Below are 12,130 nucleotides of genomic sequence, written 5' to 3'. Positions count from 1 at the left end.
AATGTTAGGAATTTCAGAGAACAATTATGAAATATTTTATGCCTTATCAGGTTTCAGAAAATAAGAAAATAAATAAAAATTGATAACTAATTTTTTTTTTTTTTTTAAAAAATGAAGAAAATTTAGATGTTGGAACAGTTTTGTTCCCTTTTCAACAGAAATGCAGTGTTTTCCGTTACGGCTGCTTTTTATATATGTATTTAGAATCTTTGTCAAAAAATAAAGTAAAAAAATATGCACATTAGGAGCAGCAAATTAATATTTAGTCAAGGGAAAAATCTTGAATATAATCAAAATCTGGCAAATTACTATTGACTAAGGTGCAACCAAAACCTGTTTGATGAAGATTATTAAAAACATTTTCCTGTTGCATCAGGTAATCAAATTAGTTTCGATATTTTTCATTCAGCTTTTTACACTGGAGTTGTTACATACTTTAATGGTGTTTTTTTCCTCTCCAAAATACTTTTGACATCATGTATACACATTTTTTACTTTCTTTTTGGCAAGACAAGAATATAAAAATGTACATTAGAAGACCTGATTATGGAGCATTGCATTCCATTAAAAGTATATTGATAGAAGTGCATGTATATTACACATTGTAAGTAACTTAGGATCAGTTTGTCACTGCAGTTTAAGAAAACCAAAATTTTTGAAAAGTTAAATTTAACAACAAATACTTTTGTTAACTTTATTATAAAATTTGCACAAAATTTTTTTTAAATATAAGTTATTTACATTTTTACAATAAAATATTTTTATAAAGGGTTATACACATTATTTTTGTTCTGTTTCTAAATTTTTTGGGTTCATGATTTCTTGTAATGATGACGTTATTTTAAGCTCATGTTCTCTTTCATCAATCTTTCTTCTCTCTTCAAAGTCCACCCACATTTTTTGGATGCGTTCATCCATAGCTGCCCGCTCATTTTCAAGCTCTTCTAGTTCCCTCAACATTTTTTCTTCTGATTCTGTTTGATATTTCATGAATTTTAAAGAAAGGGAGTTCATCATAGTTTTAAAAAAAGATAAGCTTGAGCAGGAACTATCTAGGGTTTGCTTTTTCTTAGATGGTTCACCTGAAATTGAAAAAAGAAAAAATCTATATTATATAAAACGCTAATATGTATGTATCAATAAAACCGATGATATTTCTTTTCTCACGTTGGCAACAGTTTTAATTTTTAATTGATAAGCTTCGGCGCGCAAGAGCACGTAGTGAGCATCATATGGCTAATCTATATTATATAAAACGCTAATGCGTTTTAATTGATAGGCTTCGGCGCGCAAGAGCATCATATGTCTAATCGGGTGAATTCTCACCGAATTATCAAAAAAATTCTCACAAAATTATCATCATCAAAGCCGATGCTTTACATCCGGCGTTCAGTACTATTTCATATTGTTTTACAACACATGGTTTTAGCCTTCTGGTGGGTAAGACTTTAAAACAAAACTTACAACAGTTACTTTTCTCAACAACTGAAATTTAGAATAGTGGGATTAAGAAAAATATGCTAACTGTTTGCAATTTCAAATTAATATTGAAATGCACAGGTTTAGAATTTTCTACAGTGAAAAGTTTTCGGAACTTCAGTGTTCAAAAAAGTATACAAAAGTTAGACGTTAAGAGCGTATCCAATGAGTGAGCATCGGATTGCGAAGCAATCCGAAATGAACTGTGAAAGCAGTTCTGGGGGTTGGTGAGCGCCAGCGAGCAGGGGGGTGAAGCCTCCTAGTAATCATTAATTCACAAGAAATTAATTAAAAAACGAAGGGAAAATAAAACTGCCATTTATGTTAAACTACTATTATCAATTAATTGTCAAGTGACATTGTTAACTTCAATGAGTAATTTTATATTTTTATTACTTAAACATGAGATTGCAATTGAAAGGGTTTCTCAAAGAAAAGATGGATATGTTTGTGTGATAGTGTTAAAAATATAGTTCAGATAACAGTGCCACCATTTAGGGTTATAAAAAAAGGTAATATTAATGCACCATAGTTTGCACCTAACTGATTGAAATAAGAACATTTAAAGTGAATGTAAAGTAGTGAAAAGAAGGATGCGTTCAGTACAAAATAATTCGAAGTAGTATGGTTTTAAAACTGGCTGACATCAAATGCCTATTCTAGCTAAAATTTTAAACAAGGTGATAAATTAGGTTATCCTGTATAGAAAATTAAAACTGTCTTCAGTGACATTGAATACATAGATAATTTATCAATAGTGTCATGAATTTAATCATTCCATCTAAGGTGGCGAGATTGATATATAAATTTCATTTTGAAACAATAATAGAACAAAATAGAAAGGATTTTGGTTTGTCATTAGGTTATAAGTGAAATAATTTAACCATATACGGGATGTTTCGTAATACTCACCCTTAATGTGTATTTTTAGAATTCTTATCAAAAGGGCAGTAAAAAAAATGCATGTTAATATTTATGGAAAGAAGAAATGACGAATCATTAATGAAGAAAGTTGTACCGAAGGAGCATGCAAACCGGTTTGATTACCTGGTGAAACTTGGAGGTGTTCCTAATGTTTGCCTTTCAAATCCTCTTCGTTTTCTCCATCAATCTGACTAAGTTCTGCTTTTCTCACGACTAATGTGTAGATTTCAATAGGCTTTTTTTTTCGGGCATAAATATCGATTCGCGATGACTAATTTAAATCTTTTCCTTTACAAAGATTTTAAATTTGTAATGGCTTGCCAATAAAGTTACTACGGATTCCTACTGTAAAATAAAACTAAATTTTTTCTGTACAATAAATGAACTTTAATCAATCAAATATCTATCATTCTGTTCAATGACCTGTTATCTTTCTGGTAACTTCAGGATACCGTAATAATAGAACTACTTGCCCTTATTTATAAAAAACTAATTTATTTGACGTCACCGTTATTACTGATATTTTTACGATTTTAAAAGTTTTGTAAACTTTGATTATCCAACGGTGCAAAGTAGGAGCTATATGGGACAACAATGCAAAGCCTCATTAGTCTTTAGCATCACGTTCGAAATTATTCGAGGTTTGGGATATGGTGTCACTTTTCTCATATAGCCCCGATCTTGCACCATCTGATTATAATTTATTTCAAAGTTAACAAATGGTAAAAATTTCAATAAAAACGAAAACCTCATCATACTTGAATGATTTTTTTTACTGTGAAGAACAAGTACTTCTATGAGCAAGTTATCAGAAAAATGGCAAACAGAATGGAAGATGTTTGACAATTTTGTATAGAAGAAATTGAGTTTTATTTTATACAAAAAATACCAATGTTCCTTTCTTGTCAGACCAATATATAATCGGTGGCTATGACAACATCTTGTGTCTGTCAGTGACCATCATCAAGAAAGCCATTAAGCATATTGAACTTACCATTTTCAAACTTGAATGATTCTGATTTCGAAGTTGATGACACGGGAGGAATTTCTTCTTCGATTATAACTACATCAGGTGACCAAGGATTAGGAATGTCTTCTATAAAATATAAATAATTTCATGTAAGTAGCATTTTATGTGCTTTAGTACATAGCGATTATGTTCAAATCTTAAAATTACTTTAGCATTCATATTATAAACATCGTGAAACTTTTGTTTGCTGACTATTAGTGGGGCGAAAATTTGATGGTCGATTTAGTCAAGTGATTAACTTAATAAAAAAAGATTTGCTAGTTTGATACTTGAGAAGCCTCGCCCTCTTGGAGTTTAGGTTTAATTTTTAACTTGTTTTTTCTTGGATTTTTTTCGTGCCTCTCAAACGTTTGATGATATAGTATTATTAGCCAGCACAATTACTAAAAAAAAGTAGAAATTAAAGGGTCGAGTTATTAGATTAGAAGAGAAATAGGGCTTGATAACTTTTAAAACTTCTATGAATTTTTCCTCGAAACTTTAAAGCAATGAAATGATGTTATTTATGGCTTTGAGAAAGCAATTTAAAACACGTTTTTCAATTTGTATGTTTTTTTAAAATCCAATTTCATTGCAGATAAAAATGATGAAAATAGGTTTGAATGAGGCTAATAAATTATTTTAACATTAATTGCATTAAAGCAAGCATACTTATCAAAAGTATAAAAACAGGCAACTGTGTACTATTCAACTACTTATAAAATACTTTTGATAGCAGAATTGTATTTGCATAATTTTGTCACAAATTAGTAGAGGATTTAATAAACCTTGCTTAATATATTAAATCGTGATTGGGTGACGGTCTCGTATTTTATATGTAGCGAAAGATACAACCAAATTGAGTGAATGTTCATCAATATTTTATTTGTGAAAACTAAAAAAGCATATTTAAAATTTTCCTTCCCCTTAGCTTAGATACTTGTGTTAGGCATAGAGTTAGATCCGGAGAGGAAGGGCCTCTTAATCATTTAATAAATCAACTTAGACAGGTGTTCAACTTAAAAAGTTTCACTGTATGAAAAATAGTTCTTCGCGCGCGCAAAAAAAAAAAAAAACTAAATTGAGTTGAAATAATTTTTAAAAAAATATCCTTTCATGTAATTTTAGGATTTTTATTTTCCGACAGAACCTTTTTAAGAGTACCATCAAAGTACGTATGTCAAGTTTCTCTAAATGACTAGAATTTTTTTCTTTCTAAATATACACAGTTTTTCATTTTCTTGGGGCTCAAAACTGCAACTTCTATGACGCTATTTAGGAATGTCTTTCGTTTGTCCATTCTGGTCTTGTTCTATGGATTTCGAGAATTCTAATACGTCATTCGTTGTTTTGGGATCACACAGTTTGACCGAGATCTTTCTCTCCCTTTCGCAGATTTAGTGTTCTTTGCTTACAATACAGCATTAAATTACATCGATTTATACGGTCAATAAAGTTTGGTTAGAAACTCTTAGTATAATTAAGTTATTATTAAAAGTTCTCTGAATTATTATTAAAAGTTTAAAATAAAACAAACTAGAAAGGAAAAACGCTTTGACGAAAAAGAATCCGACTTTTTTAATGTAAAGTGCGCAAAATAAAAAAGAATATAACATTTAAAAACTTTTGTTCTACTAATAGGCCTATTCGACTGATTGCGCTCAAATTTCGTATTTTTCCATTTAAAATTACATTACCTTGTCGTAAAATTTAAATTACTGAAGAGTCGGTGACTTTAAATACTGTTTTGAGCTTCTTTTTCTGTAACAAAAGTAATTCTTGTTTTCAAAACGATTTGATTTACCGATTCCTTTAAGTTTTAATAATGTTTATACTTGATATTCGAAAGATTATTCAGTTATAAATAAATTTCAACTTTATTAAAAATTCATTAATTTTTTTTTAAATCAAAAATTTGAGCAGACCACCTTTTACCCTTCTACTTTTTATTTCTTATTTTACAACATTTAGAAAAAAAACTATTCGCAAAAAAAAATTTAAAATGCTGAAACATAACATTGGGAGCTTTTTCCATAATATTTTATGTATAATTTCTACAACCTTAATACAAAATCGAACCAATTTTTCGCACAAATTGAGGAGATCAATCAAACTCTAAATAGAAATATTAATTTGTACTATTATATGGCTTCGGTTGCAATAAATTTGAATACAGCGGTTTCATATTTTTTCCCCGCCTATGGAGATCGTCTTATTTTTTTTAAAATCAGAATAATCATAAATTAAGTTCATCAGCATTTTTGGATAAATTAACCAAAGAAAGATAATAATTTATTTTAAAACTATTTAATGTGAAGAACGAAATTTTTTCTTGTTGTTATTAATAATAACTTTTAAAATTATATTTTACGGAAGACAATTGCTTACGTGGGGATGGAGCAGCAGTTCTGAATTAGTTTTCTAGTTCTGAATTAGTTTCTGGTGTATACTGAATTTGCAGCTGAATTGTGTTTTCCGGTGAAATGAAAAAGTAAAAGAACTGTTATGAACATTAAGAATGGTTACCGTAAAAATATGTATTGAAAAGTTCGGTGAAACAAAAATTTTAAATTGAAAAGCAGAACGTAAAATACTAATACAATTTTTTTCATATCTTTTTCATAATTAGTGCAATTTATTGTTCTTGTTTTCTTTTTTTTTCACTACCCGTTACTTAAATATTTTATAAAACATAACGGAAATATGAAATGAATAATGGATTATTGATATAATATGAATAATATAAGTTTTCAAGAATCTTAACTGGTAAAAAAAAAAGTTCTTACTCTCGGAAACTCTTGTGATCCTTTCAAGTTTCCGCGAAACATCTTTTGGAAACCACTGATTTATGCGCTTCAAAATAAAAGGCCTTAAAATAAGTTTTATAATGAAAGGAAAAAACATAATTTATTTAAATAAAAACTAAACTAAACCCGTAACTAAAAAAAAAGTCACTCTTTATACGGAATTTGGGTTTTTTTCTCCCAATAGTCCCTGCCGTTTTTTGACCCCCAAGATTGCTTCATAATCAATGTTGTTTCTTGACGAGAAACAGCATTGAACAGCAGCTACGTCAATATTAAAATTTATTCATTTAAAAGTTTTCAATATGTTTGATTCTATTAACAAAGATTTGGTTCCCGATTCTATTGGTAGAAAATTTATTCATTTAAAAGTTTTCAATATGTTTGATTCTATTAAAAAAGATTTGGTTCCCGATTCTATTGGTAGAAAATTTATTCATTTAAAAGTTTTCAATATGTTTGATTCTATTAAAAAAGATTTGGTTCCCGATTCTATTGATAGAAAATTTATTCATTTAAAAGTTTTCAATATGTTTGATTCTATTAACAACTATTTGGTTCCTGATTCTATTGGTAGAAAATTTAAACCTTATAATATTTTTCTTTAACCATTTCAACTTCATCCACAAACTTGTTTCCTAAATTCTAATTTAATTTTTGGTTACCATAAAAACTTGTCTTTCACCCAGAAAATTATTTAGCTACAGTGAATTTTTTTGTTGTTGCAATTTTAAATAATTATTTTGCAATAACTATATTAAAGGCATATGTTAACGGATCACAGTATTGTTTGAAATTTATTTTGAAAACAAGTATAACTTATTGGTCCATATTTTATAACTAAATAAAGCTTATTGATCGTTTAATAGCTGCAAAAATATAATTTAATATGCTTATCATAAAATATTGCGTAGTAAGGTAATCATAGAATTGCTTCACAAAACTCCAAGTTAAGTTTTAAACCTATAATTTTGTATCAGATTATTATACTCTGAATAAGAATGCCACTATTGCTACTTTCCATTCTAATAAAAATATGAAAAGAAAGAACAGAATAATTAATAAATTAATGTTTAATAATAATGAATTAAATTAGAAGTAAACACCATTGTAACTTTGATAAATTTTATGTTAATAGCACTCAAAGATATTGGAATTATTTTTGTTAATTTAACGATCGTGCCGTGTGATTTTTCTTTTCAAAAAGTATGCACAGGCAACAATGAGAAACAGTTTCAGACTGTAATATACATTAATCAGCCATACCATAATTCCGATAAAATAAAAGATTTTCTTTTGGGACTACATGAAATCAAACAATAACATTGTGTTATAAGTGAACAATAAGATTAATTCCTTTTTGTGTGAAATCAACTTTCTACAAACGAGTTTCATCATTAGAACATTAATTCCAAGCAACTGAAGCAAAAAAATAAACTTAATTAAAAAGCTTCATTTGGATAAAAAAAATATATATATATATACATATATATATAGATGGATGGTGTTTCTCAATTGTCTTTAAGAACATTTAGAATTTGCGCACAATTTAAAGAAACAATTCAAAACGAAAAAAAAAAGTTGAAGTAATATTACCGTAAGCGAAGTTCCGACATTTCTAGATTGAATGTCGTCTTGTGGCTACATTCCAATTTGAAAGTAATTGTAAATTCAAAAAAAAAAAAAATAATAATAATAATAATAATAATTTTTAATCACAGAAGCTACTTGTTTTTCAGACAGATATAAGCATGATATATTTCCCCCATGTTAAAATATTGAAAATTATAAAAACGCAATTTCTTAAGTAACTCATTGATATTCTTTGCATTTTTTATGCTTTATGTAATTTCTTAAAAAGTATTCTTTAGAACCTAGTTACCTAATTTTAAATCTTAAGTTTTTAAGTATTTTTAAAAACTTTATGAAATAACATTAATAATTTTAAGAAAATTTTAAAAATATTAAGTTTTTTTAGAAGGATTTAAGATTACACGAGACAAAACTTTTTGAAAACTTGAACAGTTGAGGAAAATTTAGGTTAAAAATTTAATTGTTTGCTATTTTTATAAATTTAATAATAAACGATTACACATAAATTTGTAATTAATAAATATGTATATTTTTAACATTGAAATTCTTAATTAATTTTTACGTCTAAATCCATTGAAAATCAAGTGAATGCACTGCAAGAAAATGAAATTATTTAAAAATAACATTGTCAACACAGAAAGAAACTAAACATATTTTAAAATACTTTCTCGAATACATGAGAGAGATGGTTTCTTAAAATTATTCATTTATTTATTCTCAAATATCATCACGAAACAATATTCTTCAAAAAAAAAAAATTTTTTTTTTTGTTGAAACAATATGTATAAAAGAAAACTCATAATTTGCTTAAAAAAGTTCATAATTCAAATTTTTCTAATTCTAGAAATTTAAATTAATAAAAGTTTCAAACCTACCCACTTCAACAGGTAGACTTCTTTTCCGCAAACTCCTTGGCTGTGGTTGTGGTTTATCATTTTTTAAAGTGGTTTTTTTTAGATAAATGTTCCTATTTTTAACCTCTAACTCTTTATCGGGACAAGTTGACTTTTCTATTGTACTTTCGGAATTTTTCAATTGAATTGTTTCGAGAATTTGTTCGAATAATTCAAAAAATCTCATTGCCTTTTTATTCCGACCACTTTGATTCCTCTGTTTCGACACCGTGTACTCTCTTTTCATTCTTTTAATTTTTTCCTTACATTGAGAAGTCGTTCGTAAAAAACCCATACTGTTCATTCCTTCAGAGACTTTTTCAAATATGTTAATGCCTTTTTTATTACCATTTGAAACATTCGTCTGCGCATGAACATTACTCCATAGCTGAAGAAGAATTGATGTTTCCTCGTCCGACCAAGTAAACCCTCGATCAGCTGCCGCGATAGTCAGCGCAGAGGAGCTCATTTTCGAGGCGCGCAATGGAACATTATTTTACATTTCGAAACAAGAACTAAACTTAGTCATCGAAATTCTTTTTATCTTTATCAGTTTGAGAAGTTTCCTTCTTGCGTTGTTCCGAATTCGTATAATTATATGAATTATTCGACCGATTTTAAAAGAGTTGAACCCTAGTGTTCGATCCGGTTTCATCTACACTGCGGTTCACCTTCACACGGGACTCGCCTCGCATCCTATCGATTGGTTGCTGCATTCGTGGGCGAATCCGATTTCAGTCTCTCAGGGGCGACACCTTCTCGGAACGAAACCTCGCACTCAGAGGGCTGTAAGAGTCGAATCCGTGCGGAACTTCCTCCCATTGATTGTCCGTCCCAGCAGAACTCTTTGTTTGCTTTCCTGTTACAAGTTTCGTGTGAATTTGTCTGCGTTCTCCTTTGTTTATTTATGTATTTTTTTTGTTGAAGAAATTAAAAACACAGTTTTTATAGTATATTAATATAATTTCCTAAAACTTGGGAGTTCTGCACCCTACTTACTTCGCTCGCGAACCCCAACGATTGATTCGAACTTATTTATTTATTTCTTGACAATAAAAAGATTCAAATTGTTACATAAAAATTAAAAATTATTCTTACTCTTTATTAAATTACTCTTTGTTTGCTTTCCTGTTGCAAGTTTCGTGTGAATTTGTCTGCGTTCTCCTTTGTTTATTTATGTATATTTTTTGAAGAAATTAAAAGCACAGTTTCTATAGTATATTAATATAATTTCCTAAAACTAGGGAGCTCTGCACCCTACTTGCTTCGCTCGCGAACCCCAACGATTGATTCGAAATCATTTATTTATTTCTTGACAATAAAAAGATTCGAATTATTACATCAAAATTAAAAATTAATTAAATAAAAGATTTTCAATTTTTTTTATTGTATTAACACAAATTGTGTTTCATAGATTAAGTATTCGATTCCGTTGGGATCTAATTTGAGCGTGATCATTTTTTTTTTGTTACCATTCATCCACACATACTTGTTTTTAAAATGTACATTTAATTTTTGGTTACTGTAAAAACTCATTAAATGTTTTTTGCTAAGGACAATAATTACTATTTCAAAAAGTTGATTCTAAACCCTTTGACGCTAATTTGACACCGGTGTTCCTTATAAATATAAATATTTTTTTTTCTGATTTGATTAAAAGCAAAAATATATTTTAGTACTTTTTATTTATAAAAAACAGTCTAATAATTACTCTTAGAATATCGGAATTATAACTGTACAGAAATATAAAATGCAAAAAAAGTAGTTGGAAGGAAATTTTTTTTTTCATTCATGTTGAAAAATTAGCAAATGATTTTTTAAATTAAAGAAATTTAAATGATGAATAACTATTTCTTTTAGACCTAAATATTGTAACTAAATGCAAATTTTATTGTTAAGAAGTGAGCCATGTTTGGAAGATTTTTACCTTTAGCGCAGAAAAAGCTACCAGTGTTTTTTTGATGCATTCAAACCGTAAATTATTGAAATACTAAAAATAATATTTTTTCACTCATTTTGACCTAAATTAATGCAAAAAAATGGAAAACGTGTAAAAAAATATGTTTAATAATAATTCTGCTTTAAAGAGTTAACACAGAAAAAGATGCCTGTGTTTTATATTGTATATCATAACCACAAATTATTAAAATTTTAAATATAATAGTTTTTACTATTTTGACGTAACTGATACAAAATAATGAAAAAAGTATGAAAAATATGTTTAATAAAAATTCTGCGTCAACTGAACACAATTTTATATGAAATTTATAAAAGTAATTAGATTTATAGTAAAGTAATTAACCTATTAAAAAAATCAGTATAACTTATTTACTGTTTACTAATTGTAGATGGTCAGTAAAAACTTGTTTCCTTTTTATAATGTTTTGTTGGCTTGCTTTCAAGTCCGTGAGGGTAGATTCTTTTAATCGAAATTTGGACTACTTTCCTTTTATTATACTCAACTCTTTATAGCAGCTTTGTGCCTGATGATTATTAATAGTCTTTTGACTGTTATTGTCACTTTATTGCCAAAGAGGAGACTTATCATCAATCGGATCAATGAGCAATAAACTTCTAACTTGTACCGATAACTTAAGATGTTCTTTTTCCGCATTAAGTTTCATAAATCTAGAATCAATATTTATAAAGATATGGAAATTTTTTTTATAAAAAAATTTTTTTTTCGCCTTGCATTTTTTTTTCATTCTAAAATTTCAAAAATATTCAATTGAATTAAGCTTAATTTTTGGAAACATTTAAGATTAATTATAAACTTGATGATTTAAAATTTAAAAAAATTCGATAAAAAGTGTGATGATGAGTTTGAAACTAGTAAGTTTTCAAGCTAGTTCTTTTACACTGCGCATGCGCAGAAAAAATTTAAAAACGTTTCTCTTAATTTTGTAGGGAATAGTTTTGGTAACTTTAAAAAGCTTTATTTGAATATCTTACGAATTTAAAAAGTTTCAAGCAATTTTCTAAGTAGTTTTTGTCTCCACAGTGCAAAGACACTGTTCCTAGTAGAACACTGAAGTCAAGCATCATTGGCTGCTGTCACTAAGCGGGTGGGTGATTACTTTGATCAGCCTGCGTAGGGACGGAGGGTGCGCGGTATCGGCCCTCCTTAAACTGTTCTACCATAAAGTGCTCGACTTCACGTGCAGATCGTCGGGCTAACAAAGCAGGGGAGCTAGCCCATCTTCAGAGGATCAAAATTGCGATGGCATGTCTTCGGATCATTTTTAGAGTTTTTCCCAGACCTTTGCCAATAGCCCATTGTGAATCTCTAGTGCGCGTAAATAAAGCATCTGCCTAAGTAGTTTTTGTACTTTTTAAAAGGAAGCTCAAAACGATAAGGGATTATCTAAAAATTTCACCTTATAGTGTTAAACAAGATTTATTAAAAATGAGACCGGCATTGTGGGGGA

General features: G+C 28.5%; 1 protein-coding gene across 2 annotated transcripts; it reads right to left on the bottom strand.

Annotated features, from left to right (window-relative positions):
• Nucleotides 1-680: 680 nt before the first annotated feature.
• On the bottom strand, nt 681-9,605 carry LOC107440470 (uncharacterized). 2 transcript variants are annotated; one of them, XM_087168970.1, is made up of 4 exons: nt 8,685-8,879; nt 6,199-6,265; nt 3,398-3,499; nt 681-1,082 (listed from the first exon to the last, which is right to left on the bottom strand). In XM_087168970.1, exons 1-4 carry the CDS (start codon nt 8,742-8,744, stop codon nt 781-783), a joined length of 531 nt encoding a protein of 176 aa, XP_087025096.1. In that variant the 5' UTR covers nt 8,745-8,879; the 3' UTR covers nt 681-780. The 2 variants fall into 2 exon arrangements, with proteins under 2 accessions (XP_087025096.1, XP_015908876.3); XM_016053390.4 differs by lacking the exon at nt 6,199-6,265 and having other exon boundaries at nt 8,685-9,605.
• Nucleotides 9,606-12,130: the final 2,525 nt, after the last annotated feature.

Source organism: Parasteatoda tepidariorum, chromosome 8 (assembly GCF_982258835.1).
Source record: "Parasteatoda tepidariorum strain Cologne lab strain chromosome 8, Ptep-v5.0, whole genome shotgun sequence".
Lineage (NCBI taxonomy): Eukaryota > Metazoa > Arthropoda > Arachnida > Araneae > Theridiidae > Parasteatoda > Parasteatoda tepidariorum.
This window is presented reverse-complemented; position numbering and strand designations above follow the sequence as displayed.

Bases quoted from the DNA above. Each gene is read 5' to 3' on its own strand.
- LOC107440470 (XM_016053390.4), bottom strand. From the start codon at position 9,171: ATGAGCTCCTCTGCGCTGACTATCGCGGCAGCTGATCGAGGGTTTACT. The intron at 3,500-8,684 runs GTAGGTTTGAAA...TATATTTTATAG, and splicing joins AAGTCTACCTGTTGAAGTGG to AAGACATTCCTAATCCTTGG. The intron at 1,083-3,397 runs GTAAGTTCAATA...TTTCAATTTCAG, and splicing joins ATCATTCAAGTTTGAAAATG to GTGAACCATCTAAGAAAAAG.